At 47.8% G+C, this 23,188-nt stretch overlaps 1 protein-coding gene across 1 annotated transcript; it reads right to left on the minus strand.

The window, feature by feature from the left end:
• Positions 1-267: 267 nt before the first annotated feature.
• On the minus strand, positions 268-22,340 carry TGFBI (transforming growth factor beta induced). The gene is made up of 17 exons (XM_032703247.1): positions 22,234-22,340; positions 17,840-17,938; positions 11,625-11,689; positions 10,453-10,610; positions 9,367-9,531; positions 8,546-8,692; positions 7,723-7,864; positions 6,935-7,147; positions 6,659-6,796; positions 6,276-6,421; positions 5,982-6,118; positions 5,319-5,449; positions 3,322-3,446; positions 2,327-2,429; positions 2,061-2,140; positions 1,183-1,207; positions 268-1,025 (listed from the first exon to the last, which is right to left on the minus strand). Exons 1-17 carry the CDS (start codon positions 22,338-22,340, stop codon positions 970-972), a joined length of 2,037 nt encoding a protein of 678 aa, XP_032559138.1. The 3' UTR covers positions 268-969.
• Positions 22,341-23,188: the final 848 nt, after the last annotated feature.

Raw genomic sequence — 23,188 nt, forward strand, 5'->3', positions numbered from 1 at the left:
GATGCAGCAGGAGGGATGTGCAGTGGGAGGGTGGCTGCCCTGTGCTCCTGGAATTGTGTGACAGTGACTGCCCATGAAAGCACCAGCAGAAAATGATGCCAGGCCGGGATCAGAGGGGAGAAATGCTTTGCCATTCCACCCCAGTAACTATTCAACCTGTTAACACAGACCCAGCCAAATCTGACCCCTCTCCTTCCCCATGCTCAGGAGGGCAAACGATGCCACAAGGCAACTCAAACCAACTAAAAGACCAACCAAGCATTGACATCGCTTCTCATATTTGTATTTTTGATTTTATTTTTCATTTTTATTAAAAAACAACCATTATCAAAAACGAACCATTTACTGGAAGGCTTCAGCCAGGGAGAACTCTCATTTCAATCTCATGAACAAAAGGCAGCACAGTTATTACCCAGAGGCTTAAAAAAAAAAGGTTTAAAAAAAGAGAATGTTTCAAACCATAGTTTATAGCTATGCAATTTTCTCATTGTCCATAGAGAGGCTTTTGTTAAAAGCCTTAAGTTCAGAATTTCATGGAAGACTTTTAAAACCCAAGGGAACAAGGAAGCACATGCTTGTTTAAAAAAAAAAAAAAGAGCACCTGCCCTTGGATGTACTTAACAAGCCCAAAACTGGGTATGTTTAAAATTGCAAAGTAGTGAACAGTTTTTATTTAAAACAAAACAAAACAAAACAAACAAAAAACCCCAACAAAACCCCAGAAATTAAAAACCCCAAAACATTTCCTCAGTCTGGGAACTTTGAAGCCAAAACCAAATAAAAAACGGTCTTAAAATATATATACATATATATATATATGGCTTTCCACTTTTCCTATCCATTTCGCTGGAGACAAAAATAAACTTAAGGGTGATATTTGGTTTTTGAAAACGATCCTGTCCTTCTCTTTAGGTGTCAGCCAGAGCTGGGGGGGTGCAGGCCCTGGTGTGTGGGTGCTCACGACGAGGCTCAGACCCCCCCCGAGTTCTCCTTCATCCTCGCCAGTAGCCGGGAGTAGACGGGAGCTGCCAAGGGAAGGGGCAGGTTGGGTGGCACAGACACAAAGCACCTCCCTGTCCCCTCCCCTCCCTGCCAGGCTTAGGGCAAGACAACAGAATAAACCTCTTTGAGGGACAGGGACATACAATGGAAATTAAAAACGAGTTGGAGAAGTTTTTTTACCTAGTCGAGGATTCCTCTGAGAAACCTGCGTGGAATAGATCAGATAATTAATAGAACAGATCTCTGACAGCCATAAGAGCAGTCAGCATGTCAATATATTTGATTATTTATAGTCAATTTTATATATATATATATATATAAAAATATATATATAAACATATATATGTATATATATAAAAATATGTATATATATGTATAAATATACATACACATATATACATGCACCTATAATTATATATTGTCTGTTATATAAAATATATTTAACATATAAAAACATATTACATATTAATTTATATTATAAATAATGTAATAATATAAATATATTTTATATTTATATTATATAAATATATTTATATTATATGTTATATAAATATATAATTTTATATATTTATATAATATATTAATATATTATATAATATATTTATATAATATATTAAATATATTATAAAAATGTATTGACTATTATGTCAGTATATTGACTATTACGACTATAGACTTATGACTACTATGACTATAATTCACTATTATGTCAATATATTGACTATTATGACTATTGACTGTTATGACTATTATGACTATAATTGACTATTATGTCAATATATTTATTGACATAGTCAATAGTCACCAAAATCTATGGAGGAATGACTCTTCATTCTGGAAGCTGACATATCTAGCACCATGCCAAGGTTGCCTGCTGCAGACTGAGGCTTCGTGTTGCAAAATGTGTTATTTCTTATATAATTAAATCATGCAAGGAGAGAGGATGGATCATTGCCTGAAATGGCAACTTCAGGCAATTTTGGAAGTCAGCATGTGAATGAGATGTTATCTTGCAGTCGCTGTTACCCAAGTGTGATTTCAGGGAGAGTTTTTTTTACCTTGGATAGCGCAGACGCCTGTTTGAAGATTTCCAGTGCAGGGTCTGCAGGCTCATCCCCTCTTTCCTGGGGCCTTGAAGCTGAGGGTGGGACATGGAGAGCACTGAAGCACCCGAAGCACACGGGCTACTTCCTTCCTCTATTTGCTGGTGGAAACCCCAGAGCAGCCCAACCCTCCTCACCAAACCAAAGCCATTGCCCATTGCCACATGTCCCCATCCCCTCCTGAAGCAGCTTTGCTGACAGCTCAGATGTTTCTCACCTACCCTGTGGCTGTAGGACAGAGTTCAGGGCATAAATCACCCCGTTCGTGGCCATGATATCGCTCTCAGCAACGGGCTCCTTGTTGATGTGTATCACATTGTTTTTCTGTTCAGGGAAAGAAAAAATAAAAAAAAGAAAACGAGAAACTTTTTGTCATTCCTGATGTCATTTAAAAAAGCCCTCACTTTGCATTCATTCCTTTGCCGGATGGCTGAAGGCCCTTTTCATTCCTCTTGCCAATTAAGGAGGATATAAAAACAAATTACAGCCTGAGCAGTTTGCCCTGGGATGGCTGGCAGGCTTTAGGCTCTCTCAGTGCTCTGGCTGGGAGTGCTGTCCCGTGGCAGCAGAGCACATCCACCAGCAACCTGGTGGCAGCAGGCACTGCCACTCGTGCCAAGGGGGATGGCTGTGGAGATGGGATCAGGAGAGGGCAGAGCAGGACTGGACAGGGGAAGAGTCTATCATGCATTTTGGTCAGCTCAATGCACTTGCAAACACTGTTCCTTCCATTTTTGTCCTGCATTTTCTTATGCATGGTAATTTATTTTCTGAAATGTTTTTTTCTTTTTCCTCAATAGAGGATCCTACAATCTCTTAATGTGGCGCAGAGTTTGTGAAACGAAATTATATATCTAAATAAATCCTGCTGCTTTAAGGGAGCCCATGCAGAGATCATTTTGGTTACACAAAAAGAGATGTGTTAGCTGAACAAGCTATTCATTTTGTTTATTTATGCTTTTTCCCCCGTGACTCAGGGTTACATTTATAACAGCTCCTGGAAGTCATTTACAATTGGCCTTCTGGGGGGAAAGCTGAAGCAAACCACATTTCATTCTTCCAGCTTGTTGGATTGAACACATGGCAACAGTCCCTCTGCTGCAGCCCGGAAAACTCTCTTTGGTGGGACTGTGAGCACATTTAGAGGAGATTCCCACACAGATACAGACACACTCATGGCCCTGCTGAGCTCAGAACCCCATCCCAGGGCACTCACCATGCTGACTTCCAGTTTGTCTCCCTGCATGGATTTGAGCCTCACGAGGGCATTGACGGCGCCGCTCACCAGGATCTCGTCGGCCACGTGGAACTTGAGGATGTTGGCAAGTTCCTTGGCATTACCTGGGGAGGGAGGAAACAACATCAGCACTCGCTTCCCATATTTCATGTGCTGGAGTGGAGTTACGTGGAAAATACCATTGTTTTCTGAAAGTGCAAAGAAACAATGTAAAATTGAAAAAAAAACCCAAAAAAACCCCAAAAAAACAAAAACACAAACCACCACCCCCAAAAAAACCAAAACAAAATAAAACCCAGGTTGGAGCTGCTTAGGACATCGAGGGCATTCCTGCCTGGGCAGGTCAGGATCCCAGCAAGTCCAAAAGGATGCTCTCCCAGTGTCCTACCTCAGTACCCACCAAACCTGCCCAGCACATGAAATTCCTATTTCTTGGGTTTTCATCCCTCATTCTCTCACTGTGCATAGCGTGAACCTGCTCCTGCTTTCACTTCCCAAGGAAGTCTGAGGTGGCAGAGCAAAGGTCCATGTGAAATAAGGAAGCAGATGGAGCACTCTGGTATTTGCAAATGTCACCAAGGCCAGTGTCACTCAGCAATAATTCTCACAGCTGGGTAGAAAGGGGAAAAGTGCAGGAGAAATGTCACTACTGGCTCAGGGACTGATGCCCTGATCCCCACTCCACTGAGTCTGTACTCATCTAGCCATGCTTTGAAGCAGACTTGAGGAAGATAAGATGCTTCCCCTTCACCATCTATTTTTCAGAAGAGGAACATTGCATGGGCCAGCAGCCCTTGTCCTGCTTCTCCTTCAGAGGATGCAGTGTCCCTGACAAGCCCCACTAGTGCAAAAGGTGGCTCCATGTACAAAACCCAAGTAGCTCCCTCAGCTCCCTTGTCTTTCAATGCTTCCAAAGCTTGTATTTTAGCTTTTTTCCATGATGGTTTTTAGGGTGGCCACAGTTCACGCTGCACGTCCTCCCCAGCGTGATTCACTCCTTCATCAGAGGCATAAGCTAAATATTTGCGTGAGAAAAGAACATCTCAAGTGTCCACATCTGGGAATCTTCATTCCTGCAGCCATTTACCAGAGCTGCAAAACAGTTCTGAAATATTTATCTGTTAAGTGCTAGACTGGATGTGCAGTCTGATGTTACAGGTCCCTCATCCCTGCACTTAAAAGGATAACCAGCTACCATGGGCAGAAACTTCCCAAATTATGATGTCAATGTTTGGTTGGGTTTAATGACCAGAAGACATTACTCTCAAATACCCTGACGTTGTTTCCAACCACAGCCAGTTTTGAACATGAACAAAGTGAAAGATTGTGCTGCTTTTCCAGGAGGGCATTATTGAACATTCCTGTGCTGTTTTCCACACCCAGCCTGCATGCCTGTGCTTTTCAGGAGACTGGTCTTAATCTGAACTAGGCTGGAATATTTGTTGTCTTCCCAGGATCAAACTGAACCTCCTGCTTTGTCTATGTATAAATAAAAGGAGAAACAGCCCAAGCCTTTTGCTACTTAAATGTCGTTCAGTGTAACTTGAGGCTGTGTGTGGACCACTGTCTTCTCTTTGCAAAATTTACTTCAGACACCCTGATCCTGCATGGTTAAGAACAAATCCTCACTTCTCTCAGCCCAGAGAAAAGCAGAGAACTCACAGGTTCCTTTAGAAACACCTGGGAGTTATCTTGCTTACACCACCAGCACAGCCAGATCAAAGTCAGAGTGAGTTTGTGGCACAAACCACAAACAAATCTTCCAAGAACACAGGCAGTATAAACCTCACTTTGGGAATTCAGTGTCACTCTGTGCATCCTCAACTTTTGCTTGTCCAAATCGGTTGTGCAGGAAGCTCACCCTTCCAACAGACAGGTCGAAGAATGAGATCCAGCAGAGATATCTGGCCATTCCTGCCCATACCACACCAAGAGATGAGAGCAGCAGTTCACCTGAATGCCCTCCGAATGCTCACCCATGAGTTTGTTGAGCTCCCCCTGGGGCAGGGCTCGGAAAGCTTCGTTCGTCGGAGCGAACACTGTGAAGGTCCCCGGCCTGTTGAGGTTCTCTGTCAGCCCTGCAGACTGGATTGCAGCCACCAGGGTGCTGCAAAACAAACATACAGCAAAGGCTTCACTGCAAACACTCCTCTGGTGCTCTTTGAGCAGTTGCACACCGTGCTCTGAGAGAGCCGGGGGGGGGGTTACAACACCAAAATCCTGCTGGGATCCAGCGAATCAATTAATCAAAATGTTGATTAGGTTTAGATTAGGAAATGAGCCTGTGAGGTCCAACCAGAACATCTGAGAAATGGCAAAGCAACGTGGAGATGCTGACTCCTTGGGGACCAAGTGGTAGTGGTGGAGACAGAGAGGTCTGGCCACAGGGGCTCTGATGGGCAGAGATGGATTCAGAGCCAGCTTCTTACTGTGCTAGGGAACCACACACTCTTGGCTCACAATTCATTGAGGGTTATTTGAAGTTTCATTCCCTATAATTTAGGGAGACCATGGTTTTGGATGCTCTTTCTGTGTTAAAAAAACATCTGTATCATCATGGCTACAACCCATAACAAAAAGAAACTGCTCTGGCAGCTCTTCTTCTCCTAACTAGCACCTGGGAAGAGCAGAAAGGTCACCTGAAGCGATGGTCTGCCTTGAGAACATCCATCACTGAGCCGGTTGGTGGAGTCAACATTTTGTCCACACTGAACAGGGTCCCAAACCTTCCCCTCTTGTCATGGGCAGCAATGCAGGCATTTTCAATGCAAAGGTTCTGCAGACACAATGGCAGAAAAAAGCCCACTTTATTAGCATTTGCTTCCAAAGAGGGATTTTTGTACTTTCCCTGATGTTCATTCACACTTTTCATGTGACAGATCAGAACCCCCATCATCCCTCAGGCACACAGAGCACACACTGGGAGGACTCACATTGCGGTACACAAACACTCTCAGCTCCTTGTCCCCCAGAGTCTGCAGCTTCTGCCCGTGATACAGATACTTAGAGGAGAGCTGGTCTTTAACAATGTGGTTCAGAAGCAGGTTTCTCATGTTGCTGTCAATAACTGGGAGTCCATCTGCAGCAAAAAGTGTGGAAAGAACCAGTGACTCACTTAATGTTACTATTGAGACACTAAAACCCATTCAAATACAGAGCATTACCCACACCAGTTTTAAACTGTAAAGCTAGATGGCACTGCCTGTGGCTGTGGCATTTGAGAGAGGATTTGCATACTTGAAACTTGGCTGAAGACTGTTTGAAGGAGGTCTGTGGCCCAAGCACTTGGAAGAAAGGGATTTAATCCCTGGCTTACCTTTGAACACATCATTCACTGGGGCAAGGAGGGTCACTCGCTCACTACCAGTTAGATGAGAACTGAGACCAGCTTGTCTGAAAAACTCTGTCGACTTGGAAACTTCAGATTCTTGTGCCAACTCAAACAGAGTCTTAGCTGAAAAGAAAAGCAACACATAGTAACCTTGCACTAAGGGCAGTCCACCCATTGCTATGCCCTCTAAACCCAGCATTTCCTCGGCAGAATAGACAGAAGAAAGGCAGCAGAAAGAGGGATGCAGAGAGGCCCCAGTACCTGAGTCTGGGATCAGCAGCTCGTTGACAAAATGCACGACGCCGTTGGTGGCCAGGATGTCCTTGTTGGCAATGATGGGCTTCCCGTTGAGGGTCAGCTCTTCCCCACTGCAGCCCACGTCCAAGGTGGTTCCTTCCAGAGTCTCCATGGTCAGGCCAGCGATGATGGCCTCAGCACACATGGCTGACTTCAGGATGTGATGGTTCAGCAGGTCTGTGGGAGAGGAAAATGTCTCGGTGAGCTGCAGAAATCAGCTGTGAAAGCACTGCAGCTTTTAGGGATCCTGTTCAGTGGACAGGGTGCACTGCACGGGGCTCCACTTCATAAAATGCAGTCATTTTAAAATGTGACATTTTTGTTCAGCAGCCCGTGAAGTAAAGTGTCTAAAAAGAGTAATTTTTAAACACCTTTGCCAGCTTCAAAAGGCTTCATGTTGGTATTTGACTCATTTGGCAGGGGAAGTTACACTGATCAGATACTACTTTCCTTACATCTTGCTGGGTCAATAGAAATCACCATCACAGAGAAGTGGTAAAAGAAAACTCAGAAAAGGGCCTGCTTCAGCTCCCTCCTCCATATCTGGCTGCCACTCTCTCTGCCACATCTACACATCTACAACCAAAGAGGTCTGGGCTGCCCAGTTAAAAAAGGTGGAGTCTGTCACATCTGTTTACTGCAGCTGCTGTCAGAGTGTATCAAGGAGCTGTTCAGAGGTCCTTGAGAAGGAATTTAGAAGAACTCAAAACCACTCTTTGGCCTCTCAATGCACTCAGTAAACAAGCACTCACCCCTCAGGGCTTCTGGGTCCCCCAGGATCCTGTTCAGTGTTTCTCGTGGGATCTTCTCAAAGGCTTCATTGGTTGGAGCCAAGAGTGTGTACTGGCCTTCGCTTTCCAGCAGGCTGTTGAGGTCGGATGCAGCCACAGCAGCCTTGGGAGAAACAAGGAGAGAGGGTAAAACACATTCAGACAGAGCACAAAGGTCAGAAGCTTTGTCCAGGCACATACTAAGGGCCAGACTTATTGAGTACTTCAAAATTTCAGAGGACTCACAAAAAGTCCTGAATAGCTTCTTTCAGCATTTTGGTCTCTTTATAAATTTGACCCAGCCCCATGGTTCTCTCGTGTTCCAGAAATTTGATTACAAGAGCCCTTTTTTTTTTTTGGCAAAACTGAGAGCTAGTTCAAATACCCTGATATGCCTGGAAAGGGTCACAGTAATTCCAGGGAATATTTCAGATCAGAACCCGCAGCTGGCTAACTGCAAATCCCCTGCACATTTTGAGTTATTCCTTAAATTGACAAATACCAAGGCAAATAAATTGCTACCCATCAAATTGGGACAGTTAATGTCTCCTAAGGCCAAGACTCCCATACAAGAATGAGGAGACACACTCAGTCTACATCTCTTTTCTGAACAGCCATAGCAGGGTGACAATTATTCCCATAAAATCCTACTTGCACTGATATCAAACACTTCCCTTCCTAAAGCAAAATGAGCAATGTTGGTACAAGGATTTCACCAGCAGCTGTGGGGCCACAGCCTCTGGACACAGGAGTGGGATGACTGAGCATCTTTCAGGAGCCCTGGGGCAGCCGTGGGTTGACTCACCCGGAGGGTTTCCAGGCTGTCCTCAGTCTCAATGATCTGCTGGATGGTGTTTGTGGTGGTAGCGATGACCTTGTCGATGACATGAACCACCCCGTTGGTGGCGTGATGGTCAGCTTTGAGCAGCCTGGCACAGTTCACAGTCACAATCTGCAGAGGGAAAGAGCCACGGGGTGTTATGTGCACTGAAACAAGAAGATAAAGCAGCCTCTGCTGCTCTTCCATTTCTGTTTCAAACACAGCGAGTGCTTTAATAATAAATCAGCAAGAGCAGAAATGTAGTTTCCTGAGAAAACACAGAAAGAGCAGGAATGTTCTATCAAGAATGTTTGAAACATTTCATGTTTAAAGAGCTCTGAAAATCATGAGTGGTTTTGTTGACCCTCATTCATCAAGACTAAGAAAACATGCAAGAACCAATACTTGGGCAAGCAGTTAGACAGCAGTGTGGGCAACTGCCCTGCAACAGCATCGAGGAAACTATAAATATTCTTTTCAAACTCCTTCAAAATATGTATCTTCAATCAGTAGTTGTCAACCTAAGCATTACAGAGTCCTGGAGGCCCAAGGACAGTGTAGGAGCTGCAAGGCAGCCAAGAAACAAGCCTGCTGTGGACAGGTTTGACACAAGCAAGAACTTCTTTGCTGTGCAGTGACCTAGCACTGAACAGGTTGCCCAGAGAGGGTGTGGGGTCTCCCTCACTGGGGATATTCCAGAACCACAAGGACACAGCCCTGTGCTCTGGGATGACCCTGCTTGAGCAAATGGTCCCCCTGTGGTCCCTCCCAAGCTGACCCACGCTGTGACCCTGGGAATGCCTCACCCCGTTGGGATAGTGGTGAATCTGGATGGGCAGGTTCTGGTACATGGAGTTGAGTGTTGTGCCGTGTTTCAGGTCATCCGTGAGGACCCGTTTGTCCACCATGTGGTAGCGCAGGGCGTTGAGCAGCTCGATGTTGACGTTACTGACCAAGGAATCCAGAGTTTCCTGAAAATCAGGAAAAGAAACTTTTCAGTCCTGAGTGCTTAGAGAGGGCCAGGAGGTCTGGCTGCACCCAGGGTGCTTCCAAAGTGTGTGGGGGGGTGTGCACAAATACGAAGTGATGCATTCAGCCTTACACCATCTGTGCAAATTAAGAGCTCAGCTTTCACAAATCTTTATCTTTTGCCTTAAAAGTGCAGCTAACAGCTCTGGCACCCTCCATCCTCAGCAGACAAAGGGATGATGGCAGCTCCAATGTGAGATCTTTGCACTGTAAAGCAACAGGGCCAAGGGCAAATACACAAAAAGACCTTTCCCAGCAGCATCATCCCTGCAAGGGGCTTCGCTGGTGAAGGTTTGGGGTAAGGGCTTAGCAGTGGGGAGAGTCAAATAAAATGTCCCCTCCCTGGGATGTAGCTGTAAAGAAGGGGTTGTACAGTTGTGACTCCCTTGCTCACAGGGATGCTCCACTGGGATGGGAGCACCAGCAGGACAGCAGTGACCATTTCAGGAGTGGAAATGTCACAAGACACAGAGTGAGAAAATCAGAATGAATATAAAGGAAATTTATATGTAACTGAGGATGGGACACACTGATGTGGGAGTCATTGAGGCTCTGATTGGGACTGGCTTTTTGAGCAGACTGAGAACGACGAGAGTGGCAAAGTAATGGTCAAAATGAAACACTGAAAGGGATGGAAAGCCTTCCATGGCATCCACATCTCTGCAGTGCTGGAATCTTTCAAAAGCCAGTCTCTGGAGCTTCTGGACCAGTACAGCGATACCCATCTTGGAAATGCAGAGTCCCTCCTCTATCAGGACCGTGCCTATTCTGCCAGATGGGGCTGGATCCAGCCCCCTACAGAGCTGGGTCCCCATTACAGAAAGCCAGGGGAAAGAGGGGAAAGCAGAGGAATTACATCTTACAGCAGACAGCGATGCCCAGGCCTCATTACTGGGAGCAAAAATTGTAAAACTTCCCGGCCCTTCGATTTCTGGCCTCAGGTTGGAGCGGTCGGAGTAGAGCTGTGTGGTGGCAGAACCAACCACCCCCAGGGTCTCGTAGATGTTGGAAAGGGGCAGCGCTGAAAGAAGAGAAAGTTATGTTCCCAACACATCATTCCTCCCTCTGGCTGAATTCAAGGAGAGCTGGGGAGAATGCTCAGGGAAGTGAAGCACATCGGGGACTGGGATCTGCTCATCAATTAGATAATAAATAGTCACAGCCTGGCAGCTTCACTCTCAGTTCCAGCAGGGTAATCCAGGACTGACTGCATCTCTGCAGGTTTGAATGGACTTACCCTGCATTTATACAGATGGGATTTGAGGTAAACAAAGATATTAATTGCTTTCACCCAATCTTTGTTTGCACTCAGGCTTTTGGGATTTGCTGTTGGACACTGCTGGTCCCAGTCCCCACTGACCCATCTGCACCAGCCCACGTGGTTAACGGGGCAGCATCCAGCTTTTGTGGAAGGAAGTGTTCAGAAAGCAAAAGCAGAGTATGACTTTCTTCAATAAACCCAGTTAACTCCTTCCCAACCCCCACCAGTGGCTGAACTTAATTTTCTCCTAAATGCAATTTTGCCAACCCCATGCTTGCCAAAATGTCCAAGGCCAGGTTGGACAGGGCTTGGAGCAACCTGGTCTAGTGGAAGGTGTCCCTGCCCATGGCTGGGGGTTGGAACTAGATTATCTTTAAGGCTTCTTTCCAAACCAAACCAGTGTAAAATTCTATGAAAATAAAAACTAAAAATGAGCAGAGATTGGCAGGGCTGTCTGTTACTCTGTAATTCCTCTGCACTGCATTTCCAACACAGCTATATCACTTGCTGGAATAAGTAGTTCCCTATGGCCCTCCCATGCTTGATTAAGTTTAATTATATCCAAGGTTCTGAGCTGTCTGGAACATTTAGCAAGCTTTGGAGCTGATCTGGCCCTGGGCCAGTGCTCCACTGGGTCCATTCTGGGTTTGTTCACGGCAATGTTGTGCACAAATTGCAAAAATCAAATCCACTTCGAGCAATTTTCTAATATTTCCCTTTACTAGGCAGCTGTGTAATTTTAAGGAGACTAAAAAATGTCAAACATATTTTTACCAGCTGGGCAGCCTTTTTCTCCAGGAACTTTTTCATATCCAGGACAGCACTCGTAACTGATGACTCTGGAATAAGAGATGGATACGGCAGATTAACCAAGTGTCTCACTGCTTTTTCTCTATTTGCTGCAGTTCTGGGTCCAGCCATATCTGGGGCTGTTTCCAAGCAGACTCTTCATTAGAAATACAAACTTGAACCAAAGACAAACCACAGTTTTTATCTCCTTCAGGGCTGCGTGTTGCCAGCTCCTCCACAGAACAAAAGCAGACCCAATTTCTTTTCAAAACCACACTTTCCAGGAGACTTTGTACAAACAGTGGATGGAAAGTGACTCCACAGTGCCAGGAGATGACCTGTGCAAGGCTGCCAGTGCTGGTTCATCTGGGCACGTTTCCCATGGGATTTGGGGATCTCCTCGGCTCACTGCTGCTGTCACATCTCATCACTGTCTGGGCAACTCCAACGTGGCTGCTTGACCAAACCAAGCCTTTCCCCCTCATTTCACCCTGTTCTTGTCCACCACCAGAAATTATTTGCTTACTTATGGCAAAATCCACAGGACAGACCTGGAGGGAAAGGATAACCCTGGTGTTGGATGCATGCACTTGGCACAAGGACTTGGGAAAAGCCCTGCAGGGAGAAACTTCACCAATGGTGGCATCCAAGTGCATCCATGGGCACCTGGGGCAGTGCCACAGCACAACTACAGCCATGTGAGTGCCCTCAGGGCAGCATTTCCTTCTGGCCGCCACCAAACTGTTGCCCTGATTAAACACTTTCCCCCAGTAAAACCAAAGAGGTCACAGACACCCTGCTGGGGACTCAAGGCTGTCCCACAGATTTGCAGACCCTAAATAAGGAAGAGCTGCCTGAAAACTGCATCCATCATCTGCAGCTCAACGGGAAATAGAAGTCATCTGATTCTCAAAGCTGGTCATTGGAGGGAATATGGCTTGATATTAACAGGGAAAAGAAAAAAAAGAAAAGGAGAAAAAAAAAATCAATCCAGAAGTTGCCAGTTTATTTCTCACAGGGGGTTCTTTCACTCATTGCTCCATGCTCGGTGTGAAAGGAGCAAGGCCACCTGATTGATGGGCTGAGAGAGTGAGGGAATAGGTGTTCCTCCCAAAGGCAAGCATTTCCTCTCTGCTCCCTCTTGGATTTGAGGCAAGCAGGATGCTGTATCACCCAGGCTCAGCACACCAGCTCAAAGAGAAGGGAAAATCCTCCAGCTTCAGATATTTGTCATCATTTTAACACTGTTAACAAACAGTGGAAATGCCTGGGGTTTAAGAGGGAATTCTTCAGGGTAATTAAGAGCCAGAAAGTGAAACAAATACCTGCTTTGCTGTGACAGAAGCAAATAAATTCTGTGTCACGGTTTCCTAAGAGAATTACAAAGCAAACCCAGACTGATTGTCTAGACATTATATATTCCATGTGGGAAAGAGCTTGCCTAAAGCAATCCCTTCCTTTGACTACTGGAGATCTTAACACCCTGCTGCTCTGCTTTCCCCAGCCCCCCTGTCTCATGTTCATTGGAAACACACACTTTCTCCTCCCAACCACTTCCCTCCTCTACCTCCAATTTTTCTTTATTTCACCCTAGAAACTAAATCCAGTCTAGACAGTTCCCTTGGTTCAGACCTGTAATCAAAGATGAAGAGCTGATTAAAGAGAAATCACACCAAAGTTCAGCATAAATAATTCTCAAGTGCTGACATACGTTTTAAAAGCCTTATTTATAGACCAGTTGGAGATTAATGAGCTGCACTGAAGGGGCAGGATGTTGATGCACACAGCCTGTGGCACACCAGCTCAGGGCTGCCCCAGCCCCCAGGTTTCTGCCAGGAAGGGATGGAGGGAGCTGGTCTAGTGGAAGGTATCCCTGCCCATGGCAAGGGGATGGTGTGTCAGGTCCCTTCCTGCCCAAAGCCTTCTGTGATCCTATGACTGCTTCTCAGTGGGTTTGTGGCATCTCCAGGACAGAGGGAAGCTGATGGCCAGAAGCACCAAGGCAGTAGCAGGGCCAGCTCCACTCGTGCAGAGGCTCCTTCACGTCCCCCCTTCATGTGCCCACTGAAGGGGACCCTCAGCATCACCTCCAGTATGTCCTGCCACCATCCCCAGCACCAGAAAACTGCTGCAAAGGGCCAGGTGACCACAGAGATGCTCAGCCAAGGGATGGCACCCACAAGGAGCCAGAGATGAGGGTTGTAATACATGACTTCATCTCCAGGCATTTGGCCTCCCGTGGCTGGTGGACTCAGTGGAAGCACAGGACCACCCAGCCCACCCAAAGGCATCGCTGGGGTGGGCACAGGGCACCCTCCAGCTGGTGCTGCTGCCACCTCCAGCCCCCAGGGAGGAGCAGCACGGCTGTGGCTGAAGGTTACTCTGCACCCCAGTGCTGCCTGACCCTACATCCATATGGGAGGAAGGCTGCTCTTCTTATCTATACTTCTCCAGCTGGGTCAGAGCCACACTCTGCTGCCCAGGGAGGAGGATTTCTCCTGAACACCCCCAGCCACTGCCCCACACAGTGAGTTCTGCACAAAAGAATTACCCAGTCCATCCCAGTTTCTGGTGTCTGCTCAGTGGCTACAAACCACTACACCGGGACACAGCCAAGGGTGTGGGTTAATCAGCACTGCCCTCACACAAAGAGCATTTGTCACCCACTCTGACCACGGTTTCCTGACCTCCTCCTTGAGTAACTGCAAGTCAAATCTACGGTTTTTCAGCCTCTGGTTTTGAAACATTGCACTTCTGAACTGTCTATCAGTGTCTGCCTGCAGAAGCAAGCTCCCTGGCTTTTATCAGTCATTGTTTCACTGCTGTTGCATTCTTGGGAGCTGAAATTAAATTTTAAGTGCATTCTTCAAGGTAATAAAAATAAGCTTAGGCATACATTAGTGAATAAAGATCCATTCGTAATAATTTCCTGTAATAAAGCCCATATGGTTTGTTTTTGTAAAAGAAGTGCCAGAGAGTAATTTTTTTTTCCTAAAATGAGGAAAGTACATCGGACATGAAAAGGAAAGTTAATTTTAAAGGAAAAAAAAAAAAAGGAAATTATGAACGGGTTATTCCTCAAAAAATAATCAAAATCCAAAATTTATAAGTTGTCTTTTCATTCTCAAGACAAAAAAGTGTGTGGGGACGTGTTCCATTGCGAGCCCAGTGCATAAGGGAGGTAGAAAAATATAAAACACAGAGGCATAACGATGAGAATATACTCTAAATAAACTGTTTCTTTGAGTTTGGAATCACCAGCAGTGGAAAATTACCTAATTACCAAAACAATCTTGTTTCAGTGCTCATTAAAATCAAAGCAGTGTCAGACTTCTTGCCAACTGTCTTGTCTCACATCATCAGCAATGATAAAACCTGTACATAAATCCTCTATCTAATTTCTCCTTAACTGTGCGAGCCAACACTTCAGCAAAGAGGAGAAAAACAAAGAGAAAAAAGAAAAAAAAGGCAGATAAAGAGGTAGGAGTCATCTTCTTCTGATGCATGAGCTGAAATTTCCAGCACTCCACCTCCGTGGAGCTTTGATTCTCAGCAATACCTGGTCTCTCACTGACCTCCTTCCCCACTACCTGTTTGAAACAGTGCTCAGAGAAGGGAAAGAAAGAAAGCAAAGCAGCCAAAACAATCTTCCTAGAGCCAGGTATTTGCACCTGCTGCACACCTACAACCTGTGGCACCACCGACCCTCTGAGTAAGCAGGGAGGACAACAGGTAGGTCCAAGGGGAAGTAGGTGAGATGGGCCAAATGTCTCCTACCCCAGGACTGCTGTTCTCAAGGGTGGGAAAAACCTGTTACAAGGAGGAGAGAAATGACCACGCTCCTCCAGCTCCAGCACCTCCCCAGGGCTGATGGAGCAGATCCCTCTGCCAACAGGAGGAACCAAGCATGAGCTGGAGGACCAAGCATGAGCTGCTGACTGCAGATCTCCAGCACAGGCTGGATCCACCCAGTTATGCTGACAAACATGCCAAATCTTGATTTTTATGGGATTTAAAAGCATGTGGTATTCTCAAAACCTCTCATGCACCAGCTCAGTCCTACACAATGAGCCGGTTTCAAGGGTTCCTGCTGGGCAGCATTAGCTGTGCCCACCTACTGTGATGGGTGCTGAGGCACTGAGCATCAGGCCCCTGACACTGGTGCAGGAATTTGAGTGCTGCAGCAGAATGCATCACGTCCTTCATAGCCCAAATGACTCCTGATTGCTTCCATACGCCAGGCTCACCACGTCCAGTGGGAGCCATCACCGGCAAACTTGTGTAATCAGAGCTGTCCCGGGGTCCTCCGGAAAATCTGAGTCAAGGCACATGTCTTTTGTTCTGCACCAGCACTGCTAAAGGGAAAAGTAGGGCCCAGGCTCAAGAATGACTAGGAGAAGACAATAACACCCATTGTGGAGGTGATGCAAAGCAAAGAGTAGTGAGTAAATTCCGTGGGTAATGGAAAGATTATCTCATAGGTTAACAGGCAGGTTAATGCTCTGTGTGCTTTTCTCTCAGCGAGGCATCACTGGATCAGACACTTGGGTAAAAGCAGAGAAAAAGAAGCAGAAGGGGTTACCCCATCTCCTCAAATGAAATCATAAAATGCTGCCAGATGCCAGTGGCTACACCTCCTTCTGGAGATAAGTGGGTGAGTTTGTCTCTGCCAAATCCAGCTGCACACTTGGGTTACATCAGATTAGTTTCTCATTTGCTTTAGAGCTGAAGGAATCCGTGGCTGGAGTGCTTTGCCTTTCAGTGCTGAGAGCAGCAAAGCTATCCCACATCCACAGCTGAGCCATGTTTTCTTTGGAGACACGCTAGGCTACTCTGTTATCAGGAGAGGCAGTGATGATACCACATTGCCATGCCATAATCTTGTCCATTTTCTGTCAAAGAAAGCGCCATTATTCAGCCAAGTTGACAGCCTGAACTCTAAGCACTCAAGCCTTCCCAGCTTTGTTGAGTTTGTAGAATCAAGGGGAGGGGGATTTTACAATATTGCCTCTCTTTTTTGTTCTTTTTTTTTCTGCTGTAAAGACAATTGGGCATAAGGAAAACCATGATACATGGTACCTCCAGCAATACACCCTCCTGAAGTACAGAATTTTCCTTCTTGGGACAAATTCATGGCGAGTACAGAGAAAGGCCAACAGCTCTGAACAGTGACAAGATCTGGTTTGCAGGCACCTGAAATGAATCCCAATGGCCAGGCATCACAGCTAAACTGATGATGGCAACCAAATTCTGCAGTAAAGAATAACAGGTTCCTATAGATCTGATTGCAATTTACAGTGGACCACAATGGAAACACATGAGATGATTTTCTGCTCTCTGCTCTTGACTCTGCGGATCCAGGACCAGACCTGGCCCACAGCTCTGATCCCCAAGGCCAGGACTGCTCAGGGCATCTCTGCACCAACCCTGGGTATTGTGATGGTCCCTGCTGGAGTGTGGGGCCAGCAAACGCTCCTGAAAGCCCAGTTTGGACTATAGCAAGGAAAAAGACTCTCAGCTCCTGCTCTCCAGCCTGGCAGACAGTCAAGCATGCATAGCCTTAATTATCTGCTGACTGCATCTTTCAAAAGAATGCCCCGAGGCTGCTTACACAGATACTTTATGCAACAGCTACTTGAATATTATTGTTTGCAATTTTAGATGTGGAATTGGCCTGCAAGTCTGATTAACTTTCCTGGTGGAGTCATCAGAGAGTGCTGGCTAAAGCTGACACTTCTTTCCCCTTATTTCTGTTTTCCCTTCCAAAGCAAACAGATGGAGATGAATTTTATGCTCCCTCCAATATCCATCAGCTCTGGGTTGCCTTTTTTTCCTCATTTTTTATTTCTTAAATCTAGGCAGCACTGAGCCTAGCATGGAGAGGGACAGGGCTAAGCACTAGAAAACATCTGGTACACACTTCATTACAGCACTGAGAGCTATAGAAATATATATAGAAACGCAATTAGAACAAACCACCAGCGTTTGTATTTACATGGTACTTTCCACTCTTAACATCAAAGCGTTTCAGGATCCATTGGAGAAAAACATAAATATTTCTTAAGGAGTAAAAAGCTTGTGAAGGCACGTGAAACCCACCCCGTGGGCTGTGACATCCACACCAGCTGCTTCCCCCACCCAGCACCCACCTCCACGGGGGTGTCTCTGGGGACACCCTGGCTTGGCACCCGGGTACTTACGTTGACTTCCCACAGATCTTCCTCTGGTACCACTGCTTGCAGTTGGTGAAGTATTTCCTGTTGGTGCCAATCAGCTTCTGCACCGCGCACACGTTGGGGCTGGGGGGGAGGACAGAGCACAAGAGGGTCCCGTGAGCCTCCCTCCTCTCAGTGCTGACCCCCAACATGGAGCCACCCCCCACCCGACAGTGCCCAGAAAGGCTTGCAAGGCAGGAAACTTTGGGAGCTGCAAGTCAACTCGATTTGAGCATATAGCGACTATCATGAGGTGGAGGAAGCAGGAAAAGAGATCTCTCCTCACTCTGTCACAGTATCTTTTTCTTCAATAAGTGCAAATTCTTGACTTTTTTTTCCCATGTTCCATCTCTCACCAAAATATAAAGAAAGTAAATTAAAAGTGTTTCCGTGCTGAACAGCTACTTGCAATTTGGGATCCCAGCTAAAACCTGAGCAAGTTATGCAATAACTCAAATCCTTCCAAAAGAAACCATTACTTTATTGTTTAGGATACAAGAAAGCACAGATATTTATCAGCCTACAGACTTGCACCAGAACCAGAATGAGTTCTTTTGCTGTATGATAGACTCAGCAGATTCTGGCCAAGTATGCTGAGGTGAATGAGGGGACAATGAGCAGTGCCCTCCCCCGTTTCAACACACCAGGTATGACAGCACAGCTCAAGAGTGGCTGTATCAGCCCAGGAGGTCCCCAGAGCTCCTGCTGACCCAGAAAAGCTGATGGTTGGTGTTCCACGTGTGACTAACCCTGCTGAGAGCTGACAGCAGCCTTTCAGCTTTCTAAGAAGTGGTATCACTGTGAGCAAAGATGTGGTCAAGCAGGAGCTGGGAGTTTACTTGCTGCTGGTTTGGCCAGCACAGCATTTCCCTGCTCTGCCTGGCTCACCATCTCTGTGGTTTGTGGCCAGCAGCCCTGGCCACTGGGCAACACACATCAGAGTCTAAGATGTGATTTATGGATCTGGGTTGCAAGGCCATTGACTCTCTTTAGGCTTGAGCAGAGGTGTAGCAAACACCCAAGCAAGCTGAGGATGCTCAGCCCAACTAAGGCTGGATTCCCTACCATGTTCCCACCAACATCATGTCGCAGTTGGAGCAGCAGCACCAAAAGTATGTGCAGCACTGGCTGCCAAGCAGACAAAGGGAAAACAAATAATTAAGCGAAACACATTAATCATCCCTTCAGCCCATCAGAAGTGCTCTGTGCCACCCAAGGCAGAATTTTCACTTGCACAAATGAAACTCAGGATGGGGCCTGGAGATGCTCTTGAGAAGGCCTTGTTGATGTGCTCAGGAGAACAGACAGCAGCCTGTCTCACGCTGAGTCTGACCGAGGCGCTGCCCCTTGCCCCCCAAAACTAACAAAAGCGGAGTTTGCAGCCCAAGCACCGAGTCCTCGAGCGGCCATGCTCGCTTTTCCCTGGCATCCCAGCCCGGGCCAGTCTGCCCATCATTAGCATGAATTAACCTGAGGGTCTCCCCTGTGCTGGCTGACTCCAGTGCCAGCCCCTGCGGGAGCCTGGCCTGCCTTCAATGAGCCTTTGTTGGTGCGGCTGCCGCGGGTCCTGCGGGGGCAGAGCTGACCCCGCACAGCCCTGGCACCTCTGTCCCACCCCGAGGGCACAGAGAGGGCCTGTGGGACCTGCGGGGACTCAGCTCATCGTGTCCCTCCTTACTGCCATACCCAGCAAAGGCAGTTTGTTTCCACATGAAAGCGTTTCATTCCCTTTCCCTATATAAAGCGGGGGACAAGGAGCAAGAATCTACTGAGGAAAAAAAAAAAAAGTTAGAAATCACAAAGCCAAACTTTCAGCTGGTGCAAACTGGCCCAGGCTCAGCAACTTCCACGCCGGATCATCGCTTAGAGAGACGTCTGTGCTCTGACTCAGCCCACCTTGGCCACCCAGCCCCGCCGAGCCGAAATGTGGTTCCAATTACATGGAAATTCCAAGCCTTGCCTCGATTCCAGCGTCTGGCTGACGGCAGTGGACAATCCCTCTAATATTCATCTTGACAAGCCTGGCTACTGAAGGACTTGTTTGATCACTTCCCCTGTATCCCCGGGTGCAGCCTGCCAAGAAAACCCTTGTGCCTCCAGGACAGCAATGAACTGCCTTGCTCCCTCCTCCCTGCCCGGGACTGCAGCTCTCTGGGGCTGCTGCTCCCTCCCTGACTTATGGGGGAAAACTTCTTCCCAGTTTTAACTCAGTGTGGAAAAATCCCCCCTCAGGGCCGTGCTATCAATGATTCCTGCAGGCAGGCTGTAGTAGCGGCTCCCTGCATTGCATGTTCTGGTGCTTTGCCCAGTCTGGCTTAAAATGAATTTGTCAACACTCTTCCCTCTCCTCGTTGGAGTTCATCACCTCTGCCATGCCGTTCCCAGCCAGCCACGCTGACTCCAGGATAAAACTGCCTATTGTTCCCCTTCAGCCAAAGCCTTTCACTTGGCAGCAGCAGCTGGGAGCTGCTGGGACAGGGGCTGCCCCTGGGAAGAGGCTGAGAAGAGCAGGACTTGGTACAGCCCCAGCTACCTGCAATGACTGTGGCCACGAACCTCTCCAGCACCCTGTAGTGCCCACAAGGCTGGGTGGGTTTGGGGAGAGCACTCCTACATTTTCACCTTCAAATGCTAACATTCCTTATATACTTTTCAGCTCCTCTCACTGACTCGAGCTGACTCACTTTTTAAAAAGTTAATTAAGATGTACAAGTTCCTGCTGCAGAGCCAAGCTCTGCCTCCCAGCTCGCTCTGGGCTCAATAGGGGCATTGATGGTGTGGGGGATGCTCACAGCAAAGGGTGGCAGTCCTGGTTGCACATCCCTCCAGAGCTCCCTCCTGCAAGCAACACAACATGCCTCACATCCAAGATGTTTTTGGCTGGTTTTGCTTTTCTGTATCTCCTTGGCACATCATTAATCAATGCTCAAAACTCAGTGTATGTTCAAAATTTAGCTTGCTGTAAATCACTCTCTCCATCAGAATGGGACCAGGGAGCAAAGTGCTGTGGTCAACTGGGTTTATCTCAGCAACAGATGGAAACCCTGGCACACCAATTCCCTGTGTCTTCCAAAGATCTCTGGCACCAGCGTGGACCTCAATCACATCTTACCCTGTGCCTCTGTTAATTGTCCAGGGAGGAACACAACAAGCTTCTCTCTGCAGACATGAGTGCACTGATTTATCCCAGGACTGCCCTAACTCAGCCAGCCTGAGCAGACTTTGGCCTCAGGGCTATCAGCAGAACTAGGTATTTACTTAGTTTCAAATCACATAGAGATGATGAACAAGACTCACTTTATATGTACATAAATCACTGTAATTCTGGCATTATTGAGCTTTTACAAATAGACATCAGTTCAGAATTTGCCTGTTGGATTGTGTACCTGATCGGACACAAACAACACCTCCATTGTCATAAATTCTGACCTGGATCCCTGCCAAAGAATGTATCAAATTGCAACATTTAAGTCTTGTTTGGTGTTTTGTTTTGGTTTATTTTATTTAAAGCATTTCATGACCCTGCTTCCAGCAACCCATTTAAATAGAAGCTTCAGCTCAATCACTGTCACCACGCTGAGAGATGGAAACCAGCTGAAAGGTCTGTCATCCTCTCACCCTTCCTAATATCCAATAAATTTAAAAACTGGAGGGAACAACTATTAACATCAGGTTAGTTTTCTGCCTATCAATGAAGGCTCAACTGCTCACTCTGTGAAATATTGTGTATCAAGCAAGACAGGTCTACATGCATTTTTCTACAGGTCTTATCTTGTACTATTTATGAGTAAATAAGTGATTATATCTGTCAAGAAAACTTTCAAGACTGACTGGGGGTTCCAGTCAAAGAATGAGCTGGTGCTGACTCCACAGACACATAGAAGCAATTTTCTTTCTTTTCCTATGAATTCACGACAACAAGAATTCCTTCCACAAAACATTTAATGGTGCAAAATCCAGGGATTCTTATAGGCTATTTTCTTAACGTGGATTGACTGATAAAGAAGCATTGAGAAGTCTGAAGTGACATCTGCGATACTAAGAAGCATCGTGACAGAAAAGGGGGGAAGTTATCGAAAGGAGGAGAGTTACGGAAAGAAGAAAGAAAAGAAGTTACTCGAGGATGAAAGAGGAAGAGAAAGCGATACAAGAAGCGGTTCCCCGAGGGACAGAAGCGGTTCCCCGAGGGACAGAAGCGGTTCCCCGAGGGACAGAAGCGGTTCCCCGGCTCGGCGCCGCCTCCGCTCCCGCACAAAGAGCCCGCGGCGGAGCCGGCACCGAGCGCATCCCCCCGCGGCGCGCTCGCTCCCGCCGGGATTTGGGGGGGAAAAAAAAAGGTGTTTCCCCCCTCTCCCTCCCCTCGGCGCTCCCCCCCTTACCCGTGCTGGCGGCCGCGGAGCCGGCTGTGCTGCAGGACCTGCTGGTACGGGGACTTGGCGGCGGCGGCGAGGCCCAGCGCCAGCAGCAGCAGCGGCACCCGCGCCATGGCCGGGCCGGCGGGACGGGACGGGGCTGGGCTGGGCTGGGCCGGGACGGGGATGGGATGGGGCAGGACGGCCCGTTAAATGCGGCGGAGGAGCGGGGGCGGGAGCGGCCCCGCGGGGGGAGCGGAGCCGCCCGGCCCGGCCCGGCCCGGAGGGAGGGGAGGGGAGGGGAGGGAGGGGAGGGAGGGGAGAGGGGCCGCCCCCCGGGGAGGGCATCCATCCATCCGTCCCTCCGTCCGCACACCCGCCCCTCCATCCCTCCGTCTGTCCGGCCGTGCCCCGCAGCCCCACCGCTGCGGGAGCCAGGGGTGTCCCGTGTCCCCCCAGGGGTGTCCTGCGTCCCCCCAGGGCTGTCCCGTGTCCCCCCAGGGGTGTCCCGTGTCCCCCCAGGGCTGTCCCGTGTCCCCCCAGGGCTGTCCTCTAGCCCCCTTCCCAGCCCAAGCGTTTCATCCTCAATTTCTTCTTCATCCTCAACTTCTTCTTCGTCTGGACTTTTTCCCTCCGTCCTCCTCCCAATCAGGACCCAGAATTCCGGGTGTCCCGCCAGCCCCTCTCTGACCCCCCACTCCAGGGGCTCCGCACAGCCAGCCCAGCCCAGCCCAGCCCAGCCCAGCCCAGCCGGGGGGGTGTCACCCTGCATTGCTTCCCCGGGCACCCCCAGTGCCTGCTGCTGTCAACCCCCTCCCAGCCGCTCCCAGCTGCCAGGGGTCACCCCTGGCCAGAGGTTTCCTGTTGCTTTAAAACCAAACAACTAAAGCAGGAGCTCTGAGGCTGAGAGGGTGTTCAGTCTGGAGGAGGGAAGTCTCTGGGGAGACCTTAGATCCTCTTCCAGTACCTAAGGGGGGCTTAT

The sequence above is a fragment of the Chiroxiphia lanceolata genome, chromosome 15, assembly GCF_009829145.1.
Source record: "Chiroxiphia lanceolata isolate bChiLan1 chromosome 15, bChiLan1.pri, whole genome shotgun sequence".
NCBI lineage: Eukaryota > Metazoa > Chordata > Aves > Passeriformes > Pipridae > Chiroxiphia > Chiroxiphia lanceolata.

Coding starts and splice junctions, on each gene's coding strand:
- TGFBI (XM_032703247.1), bottom strand. CDS start 22,340: ATGGCGCGGGTGCCGCTGCTGCTGCTGGCGCTGGGCCTCGCCGCCGCC. Junction 2,430..3,321: donor ACAAACTGGAAGTCAGCATG/GTGAGTGCCCTG, acceptor TTCCCTGAACAG/AAAAACAATGTGATACACAT. Junction 1,208..2,060: donor AGGCGTCTGCGCTATCCAAG/GTAAAAAAAACT, acceptor TATTCCACGCAG/GTTTCTCAGAGGAATCCTCG.